This window comes from Erythranthe guttata, chromosome 5, assembly GCF_056151865.1.
Source record: "Erythranthe guttata isolate IM_541 chromosome 5, IM_541, whole genome shotgun sequence".
Taxonomy (NCBI): Eukaryota; Viridiplantae; Streptophyta; class Magnoliopsida; order Lamiales; family Phrymaceae; genus Erythranthe; species Erythranthe guttata.
The window spans coordinates 17,401,834-17,425,719 of record NC_142537.1 but is presented as its reverse complement, the minus strand read 5'-3'; the positions used below and the strand labels follow the sequence as shown (position 1 = coordinate 17,425,719).

At 35.9% G+C, this 23,886-nt stretch overlaps 3 protein-coding genes and 1 long non-coding RNA gene across 5 annotated transcripts; 2 read left to right on the top strand and 2 right to left on the bottom strand.

Moving 5' to 3' along the window:
• Positions 1–303: 303 nt before the first annotated feature.
• LOC105967102 (DDB1- and CUL4-associated factor homolog 1-like) lies at positions 304–5,232 on the bottom strand. The gene is made up of 12 exons (XM_088818069.1): positions 5,164–5,232; positions 4,991–5,073; positions 4,395–4,664; positions 4,139–4,261; positions 3,668–4,058; positions 2,974–3,117; positions 2,297–2,767; positions 2,034–2,204; positions 1,748–1,931; positions 1,290–1,394; positions 1,034–1,213; positions 304–950 (listed from the first exon to the last, which is right to left on the bottom strand). Exons 3-11 carry the CDS (start codon positions 4,520–4,522, stop codon positions 1,047–1,049), a joined length of 1,884 nt encoding a protein of 627 aa, XP_088674195.1. The 5' UTR covers positions 4,523–4,664; positions 4,991–5,073; positions 5,164–5,232; the 3' UTR covers positions 304–950; positions 1,034–1,046.
• A 375-nt stretch (positions 5,233–5,607) lies between these two features.
• Positions 5,608–9,299, bottom strand: LOC148770799 (uncharacterized). Of its 2 annotated transcripts, none has more exons than XR_016031176.1 (6): positions 8,872–9,299; positions 7,861–7,942; positions 7,634–7,750; positions 7,163–7,240; positions 6,602–6,710; positions 5,608–6,516 (listed from the first exon to the last, which is right to left on the bottom strand). It is a non-coding gene; the product is annotated as an uncharacterized LOC148770799 (long non-coding RNA). The 2 variants fall into 2 exon arrangements; XR_016031175.1 differs by adding an exon at positions 8,284–8,380 and having other exon boundaries at positions 5,608–6,710; positions 8,872–9,297.
• Positions 9,300–10,648: 1,349 nt separating this feature from the next.
• On the top strand, positions 10,649–19,120 carry SKB1 (SHK1 binding protein 1). The gene is made up of 23 exons (XM_012991811.2): positions 10,649–10,936; positions 12,573–12,690; positions 12,991–13,100; positions 13,303–13,392; positions 13,517–13,582; positions 13,863–13,954; positions 14,048–14,123; positions 14,239–14,325; positions 14,741–14,813; positions 14,954–15,045; positions 15,193–15,228; positions 15,356–15,424; positions 15,967–16,035; positions 16,172–16,225; positions 16,345–16,419; positions 16,629–16,721; positions 16,828–16,931; positions 17,368–17,416; positions 17,511–17,597; positions 17,710–17,815; positions 18,368–18,455; positions 18,602–18,695; positions 18,808–19,120. The coding sequence occupies exons 1-23, from the start codon at positions 10,799–10,801 to the stop codon at positions 18,889–18,891; spliced, it is 1,950 nt and encodes a 649-aa protein (XP_012847265.1). The 5' UTR covers positions 10,649–10,798; the 3' UTR covers positions 18,892–19,120.
• A 682-nt stretch (positions 19,121–19,802) lies between these two features.
• On the top strand, positions 19,803–23,494 carry LOC105967116 (pre-mRNA-splicing factor). The gene is made up of 3 exons (XM_012991693.2): positions 19,803–20,415; positions 20,663–23,016; positions 23,180–23,494. The coding sequence occupies exons 1-2, from the start codon at positions 20,069–20,071 to the stop codon at positions 22,983–22,985; spliced, it is 2,670 nt and encodes an 889-aa protein (XP_012847147.2). The 5' UTR covers positions 19,803–20,068; the 3' UTR covers positions 22,986–23,016; positions 23,180–23,494.
• The last annotated feature ends 392 nt before the right edge of the window (positions 23,495–23,886 follow it).

Genomic DNA, 23,886 nt, shown 5'->3' with positions numbered 1-23,886 from the left:
ATTATGTCCAGTGTACCGTGCCATCATCTTTTATCAGTTCAAAATAATTAATTGTAAAAAAAAAAAAAAAACAGTTCTAAAATTAAAATTAATTCTAAACATGCACATGTCATAATATCATAGTTTCATACACCCATAATCAATCATCACTTCATAACAATTAAAAACAAATTAACGAAATTAATATTAAATTATAAATTATAATAATAAAATAATAAAATATTAATATAATTGATTCATCGATAATTATCGGTCAATCGACTTTTCGTGATATTAGAAACCATGAACCACCACAATTATATATTGGGTTGGTTGAAATTTTCGACCGATCTAACGCATTGTTTAAAAAACAATATTCGTACACAAAATACACATGTCATACTCAAAATATGGACATACAGTGTGCAGTTTGCTCACGAAATATATGCACAAACATAGCGCACATGAAACACACACAAGGCACACAATTTTTTTGTGTGAAAAATATTTGGATTTTGTCCAAAAAGGCGAAAACAATCCACAAGGAGAAATTCGAGATGACGATTGCATTTGTACTTGCACAGATTTTGTCGGAACATCTGGAAACTATGTTCAAAACGGAAACTATATAAGAATTAATAATAACTTGTAAGCAAAGTAATTGTGGACATGAATAAATTGTTTGAAGCGGATAACGACCTCAAGCTTTGATAATATACGTGCAATGGAATTATCTTAGGCTAAACGGAGGAGGACTCGGCATGTAAGAACACGGCGACGCACAAGATCGGCTTGGGATGCGGCTATCCGACGTTGGAGACGCCGAAGAAGAATCTTTATACCGTTATTTGCACGGATAGCTTCTCTTGCTAGACAACAGCCTTGTTCCATGTCGTCTATTGCCCGATCTTTAAAACCGTCTTTCGGAATGAATGGAGGAGGGCAAACCAGATTTACCAACATGTGCAATGCTGACATTTTCACGAGAGGTATGATTGGGAAATCGAAAAAATATATTTATAAATAGAAATGGAATCAAGTTTGCGGATAATACCTCCGGTTCAAAATTAGCTGGTGTATTTATTACATCCAAAACTACAGATATACCAGCTCGGCCATTGCTTAACGTTGCATTTATGATATCTTTTCGAATACACTGAATCAAAGTCAGTATACGCAATACTTCGATGATATATTGAAGAGAACCTTGTAGAGTACGTGTTAATTGTGAGGCCTACAAAACAAATAAATATATTAGGGAAACATGCGATATATACAGAAAGAGAAATTTCAATGATATTGAATCACACTTGGCACAACTCCAACAAAGTAATATGACCATTTGAACTTATGAATTTGTAGACAGTGGGCCAACGACAGTAGATAAATGTGGCACACGCGTATCCTATTGCACCCTGCATAAACATTAGTATGGTGTCAATAATATTATAAGAATAAAAATTAATCTTGAACATACTAAAAATCGGGAAAATATGTGAAAGCACAATAACCTGAACTGAAACAATTGTGACAACAAACTTCATTGGCACTCTTTTTCTAATTAATTATATGTACTTAAAACACAGATTTCATACTCAAATTATGCACATATACTGCACACGAAAGAAATGCGCACACATTTCGCACATACAATGCACTCACTTAGATTTACATTTCGCACATACAATGCATTCCCATATATATACACATACTGAACGAATAAATATACATGCAGAAAATGGAAATTTCAACGATACTAAAATCAGACCTGACACATCTCCAACATGGTAATATGACCTTTCAAACGTAAGAATTCGTCGATATCCTTGTTCTAGCTTCTCTAGTTCAGAGGAAGCTTGCTGATGTGGCACGATGGCTGCATTTGATTCGTCGGTCATCGATTGAGGAGGGCAGACGAGATTTATCAACAGATGTAGCGCCGGCTCAACACCCTTGAACATATTTGTCACAAGAAATGTGCAGTTATTGGGAAATTAATTAGCAAACCGAAAAAAAAAGGAATATAATAATAATTAAGAATCGAGATCATATACCTCTGGTTTAACGTCGGCTGGGGTCATTATTGCATCCAAAATAACAGCCATGCCGACTCGACCATCGCTTACTGTTGCGTTTATTATTATTTCACGGCTGTATGGAATTAAAGTTACGATATGCAATACACCGAGTACGTGTGGAAGCGAATCTTGTAACCTATATATGTTCTGTAAAACAAAAAAATAAAATTATATATATACATACTGAAAGAATAAATATACATGCAGAAAATGGAAATTTCAACAAACTAAAATCAGACCTGGCACATCTCCAACAAGGTAATATGACCTTTCAAACGTAAGAATTCGTCGACGGCATGCCAGCTCGTCGCCCTTGCAAAAGCGGGTCCCACTTTCTGATCCTTTTGTATTTTACGAAATACAACGTCCACGGCCTCGTTACTTAAGTCGAGTTGTCTATACGAAACCCTAACTTTCGAGACGTGCAAAATGGAATCCACAAACAAGTGGAGGTGTGCTTTCATGTACCGGTGCAGTGCAATGCATGTGCAGTGGGCTTTCTTCTGATTGGAAACATACTCTTGCAGATAACAAAGAAGCTTTCGGAAACCATCCTTTCTGACGAACGCACGGAAAGAAAAAGCGGACGAAATAAATGAACCGGCATTCTTGCTCGATAAATCGTCCCGACACTCGAGAAGCTCCAAAGCCAACTCCACAACTCTTTCGATGACGTTTGAAGGAAGATCGCACACGTGTTCCATTATGCCCTGCAAAAAAAAAACATAAAACATAGTATGTTATCAAACATTTGCCCACAGATCAAGAAAACCAATAGATACACATGATAACAAAAATTTAAAAAACCAAAAAAAAGAAAAAAAAAAAAAACTTATTAAATTACTAAAATATCATTGTTAATTAATTAACAGTGATAGAGGGCAAAATTGAAAAAAAGTTATGTGAAAATAATTACCTTAAACGAACAAATTGCGAATAAGAGCAAAGAGATACTGAAAAACGTTCCCTTATTCCTCGGAACGTCAACGAGCGTTTGCATGCCACCACAGTGCACGAATAATGTCACAAATTTTCGATGAGCCGCAAATTGACCAAGTACCTTCAAAATATCGAACAAATATAGCATACTTCTCGAAAACGGTACACCCTCGATATTTTTACTACATTTATTTAATAATACAATAGTAATATCAACCGCCTTCTCATGAACAAGAGGTTCGATACTCTCGATACGCTTCCCCATAACCATCAGACACTTAACACAGGCTTTCTCCCTTAGCTGCGTAAGTGAGTCGAAGCTCACCACGATCAACAAATAGAACGGCAAACTTCCTTGGTATTATATTACTAACTAGTTATGTTTACTTATTAATAGTATTTTTTTATAGATAAATTACACATTTCATACCCAAAATATGCACATACATGGCAATCTGTGCACGAAATAAACACACAAATTGCGCACACAAAAACACATGCAAACACACTGCGCACACAAAAAACACATGCACACATAAATGCTTGAGTGTGAAAATTTTAAATTTGTCCAAAAACAATCAATAACGAACTAATTAAAAGAAACACATGCACTTCACAGCCTCCTTCAACTTGCGTTTCAACGGCGATATAAATTAAAAGAAAATGATTACCTTAAACTTACTAATTGTGAATAAGAGCAAAGAGAGACTGAAAAAGGTTTGCTTATTTCTCGGAACGTCAACAACTCTCTGCATGCCACCACGGTCAACGAATAACGTTACAAATTTTCGATGAGCCGCAAAGTGACCGACTATCTTCAAAACATCGAGCAAGTATAGCATACTTCTCGATAACGGTACACCCTCGCCAATTTTAACAGATTTCCTTAGTAACTCAATGGAAATATCAACCGCCTTCTCATGAAGAAGAGGTTCGATACTCTCGATACGCTTCCGCATAACCATCAGACACTTAACACAGGCTTTCTCCCTTAGCTGTGTAAGTGAATCGAAGCTCGCTACGTAAACTTCGCCGATATCGGTTTTCGGCATAGTTAACTTCCTACAAAACGCGAAAAAAATAGTCGAATAAGTATCTAGATATATCAAGTTAATTAATAAATTAAATGATCATGTATGTACCATATGAGAGCAGCATCAAATGCAGTCTTTTTTAGTTCGCCCAAAACCCCACTTCGTAAATATCGCATTAGCATAACCGGCAATCCGTACGTCGTTAAGGCATCTTTCATTCGTAGGCAACCACTAAAAAGTTCGATATTAAAATGTTAGGAAAAAACCCACATAACAAGACTATACAAATAGTGAAAAATATAATTTATATACACAAAAAAAAAAAACTAATTAATAAATAAAATAAAAGGGTTTAAGAACATACAAAGTCAAGCATACTGAAAGAAGTCCAACGGAGTATGTGTGCAATATTTCGACATCTAATATTTTCCGTATCGTTTCAATATTCTCCAATTTGAGATGAGCACCGGAATTTCTTTGTGGCTCGTCCATCGCCCAGACTAAGAAATTATCGACATAACCACCAGACACTTGACACAGGATTTCTCCCTTAGCTGCGTAAGTGAATCGAAGCTCACTATGTAAACTTCGCCAATATCTTCATTGGTTTCGGGCACACGTGTCCCATTGTCCGCTGCAAAGAACACCGTACGGTGTCAAATAGAACATCAAACTTCATTGGTATTGTATTGATAAATAATTATATATACTCATTAATAATATTTTATAGATAAATTACACATTTCATACTCAAAATATGCACATACATGGCAGTCTGTCCACGAAATAAACACACAAACCGCGCACACAAAAACACATGCACACAAAAATGCTTGAGTGTGAAAATTTTAGATTTGTCCGTAAATAATCCATAAGGAACTAATTAAAAGAAACACATGCACTTCAAAGCCTCCTTCAACTTGTGTTTCATCGGCGATATAATTAAAAGAAAATGATTACCTTTGAACGTACTAATTGTGAATAAGAGCAAAGAGAGACTGAAAAACGTTCGCTTATTCCTCGGAACGTCAATAAGTGTCTGCCTGCCACCGCGGTCAATGAATAACGTTACAAATTTTCGATGAGCCGCAAAGTGACCGAATACCTTCAAAAATCGAGCAAATATAGCATACTTCTCGATAATGGTACACCCTCGCCAATTTTAACAGATTTCCTTAGTAACTCAATGGAAATATCAACCGCCTTCTCATGAAGAAGAGGTTCGATACTCTTGATACGCTTCCCCATAACCATCAGGCACTTAACGCATGCTTTCTCCCTTAGCTGCATAAGTGAATCGAAGCTCACTATGTAAACTTCGCCAATATCTTCATTGGTTTCGGGCACACGTGTCCCATTGTCCGCTGCAAAAGAACATCGTATGGTGTCAAAAATATTAAAAACAAATCTTGAAAATCCTAAAAATCAGAGAATAGGTGAAAACACTTATGAATAAGCATGAAGAGAGAAAGTGTTTGAGCAGTTCTTGGAACAACAAGTAGTCTCTGCATGCCACCACGATCAACAAATAGAACGGCAAACTTCCTTGGTATTGTATTTCTAGCTAATTATATGTACTCATTAATAGTATTTTTTATAGATAAATTACACATTTCATACTCTAAATATGCAAATATACTGCACGCGAAAGAAATGCCACATAATGCACTCGCCTAGATTTGAGTGTGAAGAATGTTCAAATTTATTCGAAAAGAATCCACTTTTAGATGGAGCATCCATTCCATAGGCAAACGTGATCCGAGCTAGAAGAAAGCAGAAGTTGGGCCCCAGTTCGATAATGAGACTGCAGAAGTGTCACACGAGATCGATGAGTAATAGAACTCTCCGTCACACTTTTGCTGTCACCGTTATAATCGAACACTTTCACTTTCCGAGAATATCCACACACGGCAATTTGAGAAGAATCTATGAGGAAAGCGATACTAGTTAAAAGTGGCTTTAATTCGTCACTGAAACTTGTCCTGAGTCTAAATCTACTATACAAAAAAATTTGATCTTTGTGGTTTACATCGAACCCTTCACCGTAAAGACTTGTAAATTCAAGTGTGTCGATCCTTGCTGTCACATTAGATCAAGAATCGGGGATCTGTTTGGCTCGGGGCAGACATTAGGGTGCAAGAGCAAAAGCGGGGGTAAAGTCATAACTGGAACTGATCTTTGGTGGTGTTCCTGCTTCGAATACTGAATGACGAGAGAATGTAATGTAATTTTCTCGGGGGTAAAGTCGTAATTGGAGTTGAGTCTTCTTTCTGATGGTGATAACTCCACAGTCTCCTTTAACTTGCTTTTCATTGGCAATACTGAAGTGGATGATAATGGTGGCTCTTGTGCATTTTCCGAAGCTAAAAGGTATCTTTCTGAACTGTCCTTTAATTTTATTTTAATCTTTTTGTGACCACATGAAGAATGTTTGAATTTATCCAAAAATAATCCACAAGGAGCACGTTGAGATGGCCATTGAATCTCTACATTTATAGATAACATTTAACGCTTATTTATTGATAGTATTTAAAATAAGATACACATTTCATACTCAAAATATGCACATACGCTGCACATGAAAGAAATGCACAGACGTTGCGCTCACTTTCTGAAGTGCGGCTGCACTTTCTGCTAGACCAGTGCTTGAAGATAGTCATGCATAAGGAGCATAAGTTCTCTGACATTTACATGGAGGTACAAATAATTCAAACAAGCATTATAGAATATACCAAACTGATGTATAAGCAGAAAACCTCCTTCTGTGTATATCAAGAACCAGAATTTTCCAGTTATCATATTTGGTACGACCAATTTGGTGCTCTTAAATTGTACTGAACAACAAACTGTGAGGGCTCAAAAGGAAGGTATATATCTTATATAAGAAGCCATATGTGAGCTCCAACATCAAATTGGGCAGCCGATAAAGAATTATCCAGAAAAAAAGAAAAGTAATGTACCAACTTTTTTCATTTGTATGGATCTTCATGACATCTTATTCAAGACGAATGATTAAACAAATTGTTTTTTAGATTATCGACTTTTGGCTATAACAGTTGAAGTGTTGAAGAACCAAAACATAAGACACTGAGATATAAGAAGAATTGAACAAATAAGTGAAAACACAATTACCTGAAACGAACCAACTGTGAATAAGCAGGAAGAGAGACTAAGCAATGGTTGAGCATTTCTTGGAACATCAAGCAGTCTCTACATGCCATCACGATCCACAAATATCTTCATCAGTTTCAGATACTATAATAGTCTTTGACTGCTCCAGATCGCTAAGAATATTATTTAATTAAATTCCTAAAAACAGCAAAAATGTCACATGGGAATCTAGATCAAGTTAATAAATGATAATGGATTAAGTATGTAATAACAAATAAAAGTAGTGATCATGGAAATTTGTAATAACAAAATGTTACGACATGCAGGAGGGTAAATACATGCCAAGACTTGAACAGAAAAGAAAATGGAAAAACGAGCCCGTTGAGAAATAAATAGTAAATAAGAAAATAAATGGAACTTATGACAGTATAAGCAGCTGAAATCGTGGTAATAATACATTGATAAAAATATTTGTGCCAGCTGTATACACACCTCCCAAATTAGCGAACAATCGAAGAGAAACACTGTAGTAGCTGTCTTAGCTGATACATAATATCTAGTATCAGTTAAGAACTTCAAAGATATCAATCGAAGGAATCCATCATACTCCTGCATAAAGATAGACAATAATCAAAAGTTTAGCACCTCTGTGCACCTGAGAGGATTTGGGAAAGAGTAAAACCTGTTGGCATATTTAGCAAAGGAAAAAAATCAAGTACCTGAATAAGATTCCCAATAAGCCCAAGGTCATTAGAAGACCTGTAATTGTTTGTCGAGGAATGATCTTCGTCTTTCATGTATCTAAATATCCACGAAAAAAGAAAGATATAAATACATATACATATATGAAAACAGTTACTAAAAGTAACTCTTGTATAAAACTAAAAACAAACAAAAGTTTGAAGAAGCATAAATACCATGAATTCATTTTTTTGTATTACAAAAAAGAGAGAAGGACAATTGTCGAGTGAGGAATGGATTAGGGAAGTCATGTGTGCAATTACGTAAGTCAATAAAAGACATGTAAAGATAAAGAGATATAGCTTAAGCTTAGTATATCATAAATCACGAACGTAGAATCATTACATTTGGCAAGTCTGTCCTTCGCGCCCCTATATAGGAGCTGAAAGTAGCGTACTTACTCATTCAATGACCTTTCTATATTCACTCTGTGGTTCTTTTCTTTTTCCCCCGTTTTCCTCTTGGCAGTTCAAGCGTAAAGGGTAAAGCCCTAAAAACCTAAATCAAATAGAAACTTTAAATGGAAATAATCGAGAAAAAACAGAAACTCTCCATAAAAAACATCAGCACGTGTACCGATGCGCACCTATGTGAACAAGACACGTGCACGAGAGACAACTTCCAAATGTGCGAAAAACAATCTAAGAGAATACATTAACTACAGTTCCGTTACGAATATCCTTAATTTGAGTTACCGATTTATTCGATTTTCCATTTACAGTTAGTCATTAGATTAGCTGCAGGAAATGACAGCAAACTGCATCACTTAATAACCAAATAAACGCTCAAATCACACTTGAGATCCTTATATAAATGCATCGTAATAAGCTCCGATTTTTCTGTTCTTAAATCTTCCCAATTTTGAAAATGGTTTCTCGAGTGATCCTTCCACTTTGATTGAAAATGAATAAATAATAGATAAATACACAGTTAATGAAACCTAATAAACACGATCCAAATGATAACAATTAAAAACCACCATGAATTACCTGGATGCGATTTGCAACGGGGCTAGGGTTCTTGGGATTCGACGAGATCTTGTCCATCAACGACTAAGTTTTAGCCATCAATGCATCAATTTCAACCGCGGACCCTCTCGATTCTCTCTCCGCAGCTCAGCCACCTCCGCCGCGGCGTCAATGGCGGACGGTTTGAGCTCGAATACCCTACCAGCATCCATTAATGCTAGTTACTCATAAAAAAATAAACGTATCAAAGTCAAATTGTGCAATAAATTTTAGTTTCTCTCCAAATACGTTTTAAGCGGGGAAATGAATCTGGCTGGTGTGTGTATTTAGTGTTTTTTTTATCATATTTATACGTGTTTCGGGCTAGGGGTAGGGGAGCGTCTAAAATGTACAATTGGTATAAGCGGAAGGTACTGCTACTTTTTTTCTTCTTCTTCTTAATTTCACTTGACTCCCCTTTCTTATCTGAGCCTTCAATTACTCCCCCTTGAGTTCAATTTCCTATCAATTATGCCCTCATTAAGCATGTACAATATTTATTACAACTACGAAATATTAAGAACTCGTTTGGTTACCGTTATAAGATTTTATGGACTAAATAGTATGGGCTAGTAATATGTTCGATTGGCAAAATTTAATATTTTTCAAACTCACTACTAAAATTATTAAAATTCGCTGTTAAATGTTATTATTTCATTAAATTAGTAATATCCTCCCTCTGAGATTAATTTCATACGAGTGACTAAACAAGTAAAAAATATTTTAAATTACATGTTAATTTTATTAACTTAAAGGTTTTATAAACAAATTACGTATAATATTTAATACAAGATCTAATACAATGAACTGAACGTCTTACTAAGTAAATAATTAATTACTCAACAAAGGGTTAATTCAATTTCATCTAAACCAATCTAATTCGATATAGGTAACCGAACGAGCCCTAATCTAATTTAACTTTTTATTCTTTACATGTAACGAGTTCGTGTTTGTTTTGCTTTAAAAAATTGAAAATTTCTCAAATAATTTCTAAAGTTTATCTCTCTTGAATACATGATTTGACTACTAAGGTAAAAAGATTTGACTGCTACAGTAAAAAAAACCTTCATAAAAAATTAAACAAACATCACTTTATTTATCAAATTATTCATTTAAAAATACATTTTTTCAAACAAGTTTAGACATGATTTGACTGCTGCATAGTATTTTATCTAAATCTCATGTCATAGAGTTAAAGGATACATGCTTCCCACACATATCTTAAATCCTTATTATTTTATTTAAGATTTATAAAACTTCGTCTATGATAACATCAACGGCTCCGCGGAAAACAAATATAGTGTATCTCGGTCTTCACGACATGAAATCTTGGCTTCGGTTATTGCTTTTGGGTGTGGCTGTAATTACAAATACCACAGGATCCTTAAAGTTATTTTAATATACATTAGGGTTGTAGGTGTAATTTATCCTATAAAACAATATAAAACTGAATACCACACCGAATTAACACTTCGTTAATCGGCATATATGAATTTTCGTTTGGTTTGATTCAATCGGTTTACCGACCAAATGAACACCCCTAGGTAAATTTAACATCGTAAGAGTGGATGCGTAAGACAATACATAATGGAGGGGATGATTATAATTATGTAAACAAGAGGTTTTTTTCGTAATTACACCTTACCTAAGGGATGACCGTAATTTGCAATATTATTTATTATTATTATTTAGGAAAAAAAAGCAAAAAAAGAGGGAAATGATCGAAAGGAGATGAATAATTCAGTTGAGCAGGTAACTCAAAAACCCTAGCCACCATTCACCGCCCCGCATATATTTGAACTGGAAAACCCCTCTTTAAACCCTTCTCTCTCTGTCAATTTATCACATTAAAAAACGAACCTTCTTTTCCAGACTCAGTAACAAAAATCCGCCATTCTAGAGAGAGAAAATGCCGCTGGGAGAGAGACACAGCGGAGACAAGAGCGAGTCTCGGTACTGCGGCGTGGAGACGGATTTCGACGATGACATGCCGAACCTCCTCTCCCTCAACATCCATGGCGGCTTCGATTTCGTCGTTGCTACTCTGGTTAGTAATCTCTGCATTTCCTTGTTGGTTCTTTTACCGTGGTTTAAATTTGTATGTCATACTTCATTGGCTAGATTAGTTCGGAGTATTTCTAGTTTTTTTCATGCCAGGTATTTTTTTTTTTCTCAATTATGCGAGCAATTTAAAAAAAAAAAACAATCAACTCAAAATACTGGTAAAAATGTTAGTGAACACTTGCTATAAGTTCATGTCAATTTGATTTGGCCGGAAGTTAGTTGTTTATGCATTCATGAATGTACCTATTTTATGACTGTATACAGGGGTGATCAATTAGTCAATCATGAATTATTTTTTGTGTGGCTAATGATCAGTAAATTACCTTATAGATTCATGTACTAAACAGTCTCTGGTTACATGAATTTGGTGCATATGTTCGTGCTTAAATGTGCAATCGTCTTTTCTTAAATTTTATTCTTCATTGTGCATGTTTGAGAAGGGTGTTTCAAATTGATTACGATGATCAAACCTTGGAGTTGAGAGTTACACTCAACTTACATACTAAGGTGGCGATGATGGGCCTTTGATTAGATTATTACTGTAGTACTAAAATGATCTGTTTTCATAAATGATGTTGTCGAAACTCAATGTTTAATATTCTATGACAATTTATCAGTCAACTTAAAACAAAGTATTAGATGACCAATTTTTAGGAAATTGAACTATCTGATTTTGATCTCATTAGGACTTTACGTTTTTTTGGTTTCATAAGAAAGAAAATGTTTCTTTTTCTCATGCAAAAAATTGTAGAATGTTTCTGGTGGCCAATTAGCCAGTCATACATCAGCCGAAAGGCTGCCGATCTGTGTGAATGGTCAGTATGCACACCTAAATTAATATGTTGATAGCCTCCTATTAAGAGACTGTAATTTCTCATTGAGGTTATTAACTACAACTGACTTGTAAGAACTAAAGAATAGTTATTGATTTTTCCTATGCAACTTGTACATGTGACCTCATTATTGTATCTTCTAAATAGTGAATTACTTCATTCCTTTCTTTTTAAGGGACGTTTGAGCAAAGAAAAAAAATCATATTATGTGTCATTCTACAAATTCAATGTTAAACAAATTTGTTTTGTCCAAATGGGTAATTTTGCAAATACTCTTAAGGAATTTCCCCCCTAAAATCAAGGCTATTTCATAGCTTCCTTAATTGATGTGCATATACCTCAAACGTCACCTAAAAAGAAATAGAGACGACATTATGAAGGTTTATATATTTCTTCTAATATTACTGATTTGACTGATATCATCACCATAATTAGTATTAGTCGTAACGTGAGACCTTGAGAGAAGCGAATAATATCATATTTGTGTGAAAAAATAATCTTTAATGTTTTATGTCTTAATATTGATTTTTTGCCAGTAGCTTTGTGGTCAATATCGTAATCATGATTTGTGTTTAATATATAGTTGGTTCTTACGATAGCGTACAAAGTAATGGGTTGAGATTCTATCTGCAATGTCCATGGCAAAAAAAAATTTGTGTTTGTCTAAATTGCCTGCATATCATTTATGGATCATTAATGTTGACCATGAAGCAAGCTTGGTGTTAACGGGAATCTTACTATTCTTTCTTTTGAGCAACTTGCGCTTATTTAAATTTCATGATGCAGATGGATCCTAATTATAGGCCCAGTCTAGTCGATGAATGCACTAGCAGATCAACTGCTCTGCCATTTGCTGGTTCAGACTTAGTCCTAACCCCTTCCCAATGGAGCAGTCACGTCGTTGGTTCGTACCTCTTACCTGACTGCTATTGTTCACCATTCCAAATCCTAAACTTTGTAATTAAACCACCCTATATTTGTTCCTTCTTATTCATTGTAGTAAATAATCTCATATATAACATTTTGGCTTTATTTGATCCTCGAACTTTAGTAAGATGATTAAGTGTTCAATTTGAAAATTTTAACCCTTTCTTTTAATAATGCTTCAATTGGCGATCAACTGGAATTTCATTAGATACCTGTCCCCAGTTTGAGTTTATGTTTTCGGATAAAACTCCATCGACTAACTTTTCTTGTTATCCAGGCAAAGTTAGTTCGTGGATTGACTTGGATTCTGAAGACGAGACACTCCGAAAGGACTCTGAAATTGCTTTGAAACAAGAAATAGCCTGGGCTTCTCATCTATCTTTGCAGGTGAATTAAGACTTAGGAATCGTTTCCCTGTTCTGTGAACAATGTTGCCCTTCACATTATTGTGAATGCTGGACTGTATTACGTCCACCTGCATGCTAATTATTCATATGTTTCAGGCCTTTATAAGTGTTCCATCGATAACATACTTTCTTATCGTGCATTTTACCAGTCAGCATACTTAATCTACGTTTTTCGCTTGCAGGCTTGCCTTCTGCCTACTCCCAATAGAACTTCTTGTGCTAATTATGCAAAATGTTTGAACCAGATATTACAGAACTTAGCCAGCATGCAGGTACAGTTCGAACAATGTCCCAAATTTATGTCAATAATCTGTATGAGTTTCTTGTATTGATTATTATATGAGTTATGCGTATGCCCTTTTCCCTTTGTTCTTATCATTTGCGTCCATGTTAAAGTTGTGGCTTAGGATTCCATTGGAGAAGTCTGAGGATGACACAGACTCCAAGAACCCAGATTTCATGGTGAGTAATGATCATTTTACCTGACTTTCATATCACAATGGCTTCCAGTTGGATATTTATATTTCCGACGAATGAGGACGAATGAGTTCGAGTCTCTACACCGTTTGTTTTTATCCTTTTCATTTTCGATTTCAGATAACCAATTTAATTTAGCTCTTTGTTTTAGGTTGTGCTAATTGAACTCTAATCTGACAATAAACCCTTTCTCATCTTTTACGAGTTTTGCAGTTGTGCTTCAACTTGGTCTTTAATCTTGCGTGATGTTTTTTTTACTCTATAGGTTGATAGGCAGATTGATTCATGGGAAATGTGGAATTCGTTTCGGCTTCTTTGCGAACATCATAACCAGCTTTCAGTTGCACTTGATATCCAGTGAGCTTACAGTATCATTTGATTGCCAGCAACTCCTCAGTTTATTATTTATATTCTTGGCGGCTGACAAGTCTTTGTTCTTATTTTGATCAGGTCCTCATTACCTTCAGCTTCTTCAGTTGCACGTTGGTTTGGAGAGCCTGTCAGGGCAGGGATAATCAATACTAATGTATGTATAACTGTAAACTGTACATATTCTACTGCTGTAACTATAAACCTAATATGTTCGCGTCTAAATTGATGTACACAATTTTTTGCTTATTTATGAGTTGTTGTTTTGCCAGTCTTTTCTAACCAATGCACGGGGCTATCCTTGTTTGTCGAAGAGGCACCAGAGATTAACTACTGCATTTTTCAACCACTCTATTCAGGTAGTGTGGTGAAACATTCTCTTAATTTTAATTTTACATCCTTTTAGGATGTCAATGTTCTCTGGCACTTAGTGAGCTACTACTAAAACCATTTTCTTATAGATGCATGGTCTTTTTTGTATTTACTAAAAATGTTGTAACTTGAATTTGCGATCGTTACTAAGGGATTTGGTAAAAGTTAGTGTGATTTTGTTAATTTGATTTTTTTACTGTTCCTCGGCCATGGTCATGTCGCACATATCTCTATTTAGTTTTCTCACGTGGTCTAAGAAAATGAGTAATCTTAATGCTGTCCTCAGCAACTAATCATATGTCAATATGTCATTTAATATTAGTGATTGTGAATTTGGAGTATTTTAACATCTTAATTTGGTACTTTGAGTCTATGTACCTTATTCCTGCTGGTATTATACAGATAGTGATATCTGGCCAACCAGTACACAGTGCAGTGGGTGCTTCGGGATCACGTGCTGATAATAACGTTAAAGGTAAGGTTTTACGAGTTAATTTGAATTTCTCTTTAGTGTGACACGAATTATTTCAGTCAATTGATTTTGTTATTTGAGATGCGTTCTTCTACCAACTTTTTATTATTTCCTATTTATGTTAACGACGAGTTTTTGTTCAGATGGGTTGAAACACCCCCTAAAATCTTACTTAGATTATGTTGCTTATCTGTACCAAAGCATGGATCCCCTTCCCGAACAAGAGCGCTTTGAGGTAGGTACCTCACATCCCAAGCTTCAAAAGTGGAAAAAAGGAAAAAAGAAAAAGAAAAAAAGAAAGAGAAAACACTTGCTGATTGTGTTTCCTAATATTTGTATTCTGTTATTATTTTTGTTTAACTTCTTAATTATGATGTACCAGCTTGGCTATAGAGACTATCTGCAATCACCCTTGCAGGTGAGTTTCTATGTTACTTCAACTTTTTATCACCACTATTCTTCCACCTCGGGATAATTTTTCTTCTTTCCTTTGTAAAGCATGTTCCCCTAACTCACCTATAATTATCTTTTCATCAACTTTGAAGCCTCTCATGGACAACTTGGAGGCCCAAACATATGAAACATTTGAAAAGGACACTGTAAAATATAGCCAGGTATGCCGTAATCTTTGATAAATTTCAACTATTACATGTTGGTGAACTTGGTAGTCATTTATTATATACCGGAATGTGAGTAAATAGTCAAAAGGCCAAAACAGTCTTCCCCTTACAAAAACATCTTCTCTGTTGAGGTACATGTGTTTGCATGCACGCCTGCCGTAATATTGGAAATCTTTACATTTTGGTGAACTTTGTTTATGTACAACGTTTACTGTGTGTATCTGGCGAAGTATTTATTTTATGGATGTCCAGCGCACCAGAATGTGGGTAAACTGTGAAACAGCAAAAGTCTTCATCTTCTTCTGAGACAACTTAATCTGTCAAGGCATTGGATTTAGCATTATTTGATTCATCAAATGATAATCTCTCTTTTCGTTCCCAGTGGAAACATAGTTTTTGATTTCCATTTTCCATATTCTACCTAGTCCTATTCTTTGTTAAAATTGAAGTTGAAAGCAACATAATTTACTCATCCATGTTTGAAGTTTAGTGCTTTACTAGTTTATGGATTTTACATTTGTCATCATATCATGCAGTACCAAAGAGCAGTTGCTAAGGCTTTGGTTGACAGGGTCCCAGATGAAAATGCTTCTACAGTGACGACTGTAAGTTTTTTAATTTATGTGTATAAGCATTTACATTCTCTTAGATAACTGCCAGTATCATATCTATTGGACTAAGCTGGACCGTGTTATGACATAAGCTGGACCTTGTTATGACATGATCTTTTATCTGTTCTAGGTATTGATGGTTGTGGGTGCTGGACGAGGGCCTCTTGTCAGAGCATCATTGCAGGTCTTTTCTTTTGCCATCTGCCAAGAGAATATGTGGGATCAAGAAAAGAAGTTTCAGTCTGAAGCAGACCCAAAACCTTATCTTTTATCTTCTCATTTTATTTATTTTTTAATTGATAGGCTGCTGAAGAAACTGAACGCAAATTAAAAATTTATGCTGTAGAGAAAAATCCAAATGCAGTTGTTACACTTCATGTAAGTTGTAGAATTTCTTGTCTTTGTCATCTTTTTATTATATTATTATATTTTTTTTATTTTTTTTAATAATTTTATTACTGGTTTGGAGTTTTAAGTGTTGTGTCAAACTATGAAGGTTTATTTAATAAGCTGGATTTAACGTTTATGTCTATTTGTGCTATGTGTAAGTTACTAAATCAACTTATAATTTAATGTCTTTAAAACAGAGTTTGGTCAAGCTAGAGGGCTGGGAAAAAACAGTCACGATTGTTTCCAGTGATATGCGGAATTGGGATGCTCCGGAGAAAGCTGACATATTGGTACCTCTCTAATTGTGCAGTTAATCGCAAAGAAAGAAGCAAATGAGATGTTACATTATTCTGGAAAATGTAATTGTTAATATTCTCATATTTCAATTTAATGTAGGTTAGCGAGTTGCTGGGTTCTTTTGGTGACAACGAGCTCTCACCTGAGTGTCTTGATGGAGCCCAAAGATTTTTGAAGGAAGATGGAATCTCAATCCCATCATCGTAAGTAGGCTTCCTTCTCCCACCTTTTGTTTTTGAAGGGCAATTAGCTGTTGGTACAGATGCTCTACTTACGCAGTTATTCTGTGTTGTTTAATGCCTGTTAAAGTCTAGTCCTGGTTTTTTAGCATTTTTTTTAATGCTTATTAAGTATTGTTAGTGTCCAATATGAATAGGTATTATATGCCCATTGTTCACTTAAGAAATGTTTTGTTCTTGGAAGCAAATTCCTGAGAATGTCTTCTAGCAAAACTTGTGCAACATGCTTTTCCATATTTAAAGGCCAACTGCAGGGATATATTTGCAGCAAATATCTCTCGAGTGTATTCTATATTGTGTTGTCTTCAATTTGAGACATATTTGTAGAAAAACAACCTAAAAGTATATTATGGATTTAATAGCAACCGTTACTAATTCCTCTTTTCTTTGGAGTTGGCAGGTATACGAGTTTCATTCAACCAGTGACTGCCTGCAAACTTTACAATGATGTAAAATCCCGAGCACTCCGATTCTCCTTAATTTGTTTTAACTTCCTAAAAGTCAATCACTTACATTTCAATCTTTGTTTTGGGGATGACACAGATCAAGTCACATAAAGATCTCGTTCACTTCGAAACCCCTTATGTGGTGAAGCTGCATCGCGTGGCTAGACTTGCACCTACTCAGCCAGTTAGTTACTTCTCCTGCATCCATATTGTTATTTGTTCAGTGGAAACATTTTTTTCTCTCCTTTATTTCGTAGACTGATTCTACTACTTTACTTTTCGTTTTCCTTAAATAGGTCTTCACATTTACCCATCCAGAATTCTCAACAAAGGCAAGCAATCAGCGCTATAAAAAGCTTCGTTTTGATATACAGAGTGACACTGGCTCATCCTTGATTCATGGTATGTGATTCTGAAGCCTTGCTATTGCTCTATATTTGCTGAATCACAACATTACATGTTTTTCTCCAACTATTGCGACTTGAAAATGACGATAACAAAGAAATGATTTTATATTGCTCGATCAAGTTCTCAACATTTTCATCTCCAAGAGAAAATAGTTACTTGTTGCTAAATTTAACTGTTAGCTTTAACACATAAGTGTTGTTATATTGGCTAATTCATTCTGGGAGATGAGATGACAGAGATATAAACAGAGAATACTATGGAAACAAATATGAAAGTATAGCATATTTTTATCTAATTATTGTATATATCTATCAAATGTCTTCACAAAAAGCATGTGGAATATTTTCGGTTAGCTTTTGTTCTTGTTCATCCGCATGAAAGCTGAGATTTGGATAGTGCTTTTTATGAATCCATCGAGAAAAGAATCCCTTGGTGAAGAGGTAAAATCACAGGGAAGGGAAATACCGAAAGGAGGTATATTCGCGAGGGAAAATGGGTACATAAAAACATACTTAAGTTTTGATCTCTAGTTTTGCTCTTGTGCAGGATTTGGAGGTTATTTTGATGCAATACTTTACAAAGATGTACATCTTGGAATTGAACCATCAACAGCTACCCCAAACATGTTTAGCTGGTACACGGTCCTTACAAATATATTTTAGCTACAATTATGTAGCAAATGTATACATAGATTGTGAGCTTAGGCTGTTTTTTCTTTGTTTATATTTTGTCTCTGAACTAAAGATATAATTGCTTTTTTTCATTTTTACGTATAAACAGGTTCCCAATATTTTTTCCATTGAGGACACCGATATGTATTCAGCCCGGTACTCCTTTAGAAGTTCATTTTTGGCGTTGTTCTGGTTCTACCAAGGTATCTTACCCCTCTCGTGTTTTTTTTTTTGCTGGTTTAACTATCATCTTCATTTCGTATTTTTAACAATATTAGAACTGAATATTTTTGGGTTGAAATGATGATGTAACAGGTTTGGTATGAGTGGTGTGTTGCTTCTCCAACCGCTTCACCGATGCACAACACCAACGGGCGTTCATACTGGGTTGGACTTTAAGGTTTTTTTTCTTCTTTTTTTTTTTTCTTTTTTTATTTTTAATTTATTTTTCTTTTTCTCGAAGTATTGGATTTGATATGTACACAGACTGAAGACAAATTTCATTTGTTGTATACTACATCACATAGTTGATTATTTGTATGCCCTTTTTACGACAACCTTGTGTATGTATGCATGAACATTAGTCCTCTGTGGGCATTTTTTTTGGGAACTCATCAGATAATTATAATTCGAGAAAAATAAAATTTGTTGTTTCATATATATTACATGATATGTGAAAATGTTGATATTAGAATATAGAAAATAATTAAACTGCAGAATAACCCAAAATAATGCTACTACTTTTTCTACCCAAAAACCGAAAATCAATAGTATACAGCTTAGTTCAAGATCCTTCCACACAATATTACTTAAAAAAAGAAAACATCACTTTCTTCAGAATACAAATAAATATATTTTTCCCTCAAAATTTCCTGGAGAAATAGATTAACTATAATTTAATTACTCTTAATAACATCAATTATTTACTATAATATATTGTTTAATCTATTGGAATATGAATTATAAGAACAAAAACAAATAATTAAAACCAATACGTATTATTAGTTAGGGTAAATTACGAAAACCACCCTTGACCTTAATAACGAAAAACACTCCACCTATCCGTAATAACTAAAATCATCATCTGATTCAACCTATCATACCTTTTGTTAGATAGGTGATACATAAAAGAAAATATCTGAACTTGTGTAAAATCTATTCTCTGGAATTAAAAAAATCCGAGAAAAGTCACACTGAAAGGGGTTGGTGTAAGACTGAAACAAACCTAAGGGGGTTTTTGGTAATTACAAATAGATGGGGGCGTTTTTCTTTATTTAGCCTAAGTTAAGGGGAGTTGTTGTAATTTACCCTATTAGTTAATGGGCCAAAATCTGGCCCAAAAATGCAATGTCATGTGAACGAATAATTCATTATCTTCATATACATCGTCCTAATTCAAACCCTCGCCTCTTTCTTCTTCCTCTATCCCCAAATCCCACAGATCGGATAATTAGAAACTGATTTATATAAGGATTTAACTGATAATTCGATCTTAGGGTTTCGCGATTCTCTCTTCTTCACCGGAATTCGAAAATTAGGTTCAATTTCTTGTAGGATTTGAAGGCGCGCTCGTATAATGTACAACGGAATAGGGTTACAGACCCCTCGGGGCTCCGGCACCAACGGCCACATACAGTCGAACAAGTTCTTCGTGAGGCCGAAGACGAACAGGGTCACAGATTCGAGCAAGGGATTCGAATCGGGTCAAGGAATGGCGGGCGTGACCCGGAAAGCTAATAAGGAGATACTGGAGCACGATCGCAAGCGTCAGATTCAACTCAAGCTTCTCGTGCTGGAGGATAAGCTGGTTGATCAGGGGTATACTGATGCTGAGGTGGCGGAGAAGCTCGAAGAAGCGAGGAAGTCGCTTGAGGCGAAAGATGAGAACGAAGATGGGGGAATCTATGGCGGTACATCTGAAAAGTATGATTTTTTTTTTTTATTTAATTAATTTTATTTCTTTAGATCTGTTTAAATTGAAATGTTACTGTTTACATTGGTTACTTTGCTGCTTTTTTAAACTATTTTTATGAAAAGTTTGTTGTTGTTTCTTTTCCAATTATCTCTGAAGTAGGCAGTTAACTGGACTAGTTCAAGGAATTTGCATCGTTGTTTCTTCCGGTGATGAATTTTGGGTAATTGTTTCTGATTATATTTTCTGGGTGATCAGGGTTTCCGAGACGCAGACCCATCAGATTGCTGCATTGAAGGAAAGGCAGATGGAAACACTAAAAGCTGCTCTTGGTATAGAATCGGAAGCTGAGAAAGAAAAGAAACGCCTTGAAGCTGAGGAGGCTTTGGAAATAGAAGAGGGTGAACTTAGAAACATCCACAAAAAGGATGCTGCTAACAGTCATAAGATTAAGCTGCATGAAAAAGATGCAAGAGATGACAAGGATGTGAAAACGAAGCGCCAAGAGAAAGAGAAAACCAAAAGAAGGCATGATGATTCCTCTGATTCCGATACCGTTGAGAAGAGGCATGAGACTAAGGAGAGACAGAAAAAAGGCAGAGGAGCTGCAGGTACCAGTGATGATGATTCTGATGTTGATATTAGGAAGAGAAGAAAAGAGTCTTCCATGAAAGAGTCATTGAAGAAAAACAGGAAAGCTCTGAAAAAACGTGGCAGTAGTTCTTCTGAGTCGGAATCTCAGTCTGAATCTGATTCCGGCTCAGGTTCGGAATCTGACCATGATAAGAAAATACCTCGTCGACGGTATGGTTCTGATGATGGGTATAATTCTGGTGGTAGATCTAAAAGTAGAAAGCAAAATGTAAAGAATCTTCCCAAAAGCAAGCGACACGATTCTGATGGTGATAGTTCTGATGAAGGCCGGGTAAGTCAAAAGTCAAAGAGCAGAAAACACGATTCTTATGAAAAAGACAGCTCCGATGATGACTCTAAACAGCGTCATAAGGGGAAGCAAACTGAGAAAAGTAGAGTAATTGACTCTGATGAAGGCCCGAAAAATAAGAGCCGAAGCGGGAAAGAGCCTTCCAAAAGCAGGCGGCATGATTCTGATGATGAGCTAGAGGAAGATGAAAGAACTCGGTCTAAGAAAATAACTCACCAGAAAACTCCTGTTGACAATAGTAGGAAAATGAGGAGTGAGAAACGAGAGGAAGTCGTTGGGAGGTATGGTCAAGAAAGTGAATCTGATTCTGATGAAGCAACTAAAAAGAAAACAGAGCGACATGATAGATACGAGTATGATGCTAGCCGTTATTCTGATGTTGAGTTTGAGGAAGATGAGAGAACTCGGTCTAAGAAAACGACTCAGCATCATCAAACCCACAGACCACAGGACCCTTCTGCTGACTATCGTAGGAAAGACAGGAGCGATAGACACGATAAAGTCGGAGGGAGGTATGGTCAAGAAAGTGAATCTGATTCTGATGAAGCAACCAAAAAGAAAACAGAGCAACGTGATAGAGATGAACGTGATTTAAATGCTGGGGATGGTAGAAAAAATCAAACTCACGATTCTGGTAAGGATTATAACCGTAAGAGGAATGATTCCATTGAAAGAAACAGAGACAATGATAAAACCCGTGATAGAGTTGGAGGAGTTGAGTCCGTCCCGAAGAATAGAAGTGGTTATGGTGATGAGTCACGGGGCGACAGAGGTGGAGAGAAGGGTTATGCACCCGAAACTGATGACTGGGAGAAACTAAAGAACAAGGTTTCTGCTCGAGTAGACACATTCAAGAAATTGGAGCAATTGTCCAAATCAAAGGGAGATGGGTCTAGAGATAGAAGTGAAGATACGACGAGGGGTAAGAGAAAGACAGATGGAAGTTTGGATGAGCAGCAGCCTGAGCGGAAGTCGAGAAAGCTGGATTCGACGAAAGAAACTGGTTATGAGGGGACTAAAGTTTCTTCGGAGAGACAAAGCAAATCATACAAGCAACCTGTGGAAGATAATAGCAAAGATTCAAGGCCAATAATACCTGAGAAAAGGAGAGATAATCGGGACAATGAAGATGGCCAAAGTAGAAGAGAAAGAGGAGATGATGTGGCATATAAGAGAGATCGTGGAAGAGAGAAGGAAGAGCATGAGAGAGGTGACGTGGCATATAAGAGAGATCGTGGAAGAGAGAAGGAAGAGCATGAGAGAGGTGACGTGGCATACAAGAGAGATCGTGGAGGAGAGAAGGAAGAGCATGAGAGAGATGAGGTGGCATACAAGAGAGATCGTGGAAGAGAGAAGGAAGAACATGAGAGAGATGGCGTGGCATACAAGAGAGATCATGGAAAAGAGAAGGAAGAGCATGAGAGAGATGACATGGCATACAAGAGAGATCGTGGAAGAGAGAAGGAAGAGCATGAGAGAGATGATGTGGCATACAAGAGAGATCGTGGAAGAGAGAAGGAAGAGCGTGAGAGAGATGGAGAATATGCCTCGAAGAGGGCTAGATACGATGAAGGATCTTCTAGAGGAAGAAGATACGACGATGGCAGCAACGATGACAGGCGATCCAGACACCGGTGAGATTCAACAAATCTCATGACAGCAAGAAATGGTGAGTCATTGTAGTGGTGATATATTATGATAACGTGACAACTTGTGTGCATACAGCTTTGCTCTTATAGAATACCTAGGAACTATTTTCTGTTAATAGGGGTTTAAATTTATTATGGATATTATTGTTTCTGAATCTTGATATTTGATTCACTGTACTGCAGATTTTACTTGGTACCTATTGCGTGTTGGAATGGAGTCATGGTGGGTGAGGCTGGCATGTGGCACGAAGGCATCGGACGATAGTTGTATTGAAAATTGTCGAACTCGTGTTGGAAAGAGCTTCCTTGCTCGTATGGTACTATATATGTATGATTTGCTGTGTAAGAATTTAATATTGCTTCCGGATGTTTAAGGCCATTCTGTTTTGCAGTTGTGGTGTCATATAGTAGTTGTATGATTTGGTTTGAAGATTGTTGCACTCTGTTATAAGAACTCCGCCTTTTTGGCTTTCACAAGTGCGAATCTTTGTTTATTAATGACCGAGGGTCTGTGTTGTTCTTTTTCTTCGTTCTAATTGTTTTGACATGTACCGTTTTCAAACATGTTCTTGTGAGTTATTCATATGTATCCTTCTATATAAGTATTATTTTCTTGAGATCTTGAGATTATTGTTTTTATTTTATTTTTGAGAATATTTTAAAGCAATTTGTAATAAAAGAATGAATGCTAGAAGTTCAATTTTTGTTTAATATAGGTGGAATCGTGTTTTGGGTTATTTCTATACTACACCTGTTGAAGGTCTTTTACAGTCTTGGTGAAGGTTACACAAACCAACGTGTATGTATATGAATGGTAGAGATCTACCCAATGTATTTCTACGGGTGTAGCATAGTATAAACCGTGTTATGATATGATAATGGAAGTAATA

Coding starts and splice junctions, on each gene's coding strand:
- LOC105967116 (XM_012991693.2), top strand. CDS start 20,069: ATGTACAACGGAATAGGGTTACAGACCCCTCGGGGCTCCGGCACCAAC. Junction 20,416..20,662: donor TATGGCGGTACATCTGAAAA/GTATGATTTTTT, acceptor CTGGGTGATCAG/GGTTTCCGAGACGCAGACCC.
- LOC105967102 (XM_088818069.1), bottom strand. CDS start 4,522: ATGGACGAGCCACAAAGAAATTCCGGTGCTCATCTCAAATTGGAGAAT. Junction 4,059..4,138: donor TTTGATGCTGCTCTCATATG/GTACATACATGA, acceptor CGCGTTTTGTAG/GAAGTTAACTATGCCGAAAA. Junction 2,768..2,973: donor TCGCAATTTGTTCGTTTAAG/GTAATTATTTTC, acceptor TTTTTTTTGCAG/GGCATAATGGAACACGTGTG.
- SKB1 (XM_012991811.2), top strand. CDS start 10,799: ATGCCGCTGGGAGAGAGACACAGCGGAGACAAGAGCGAGTCTCGGTAC. Junction 14,814..14,953: donor TGCTGATAATAACGTTAAAG/GTAAGGTTTTAC, acceptor GTTTTTGTTCAG/ATGGGTTGAAACACCCCCTA. Junction 16,932..17,367: donor GGAATCTCAATCCCATCATC/GTAAGTAGGCTT, acceptor TGGAGTTGGCAG/GTATACGAGTTTCATTCAAC.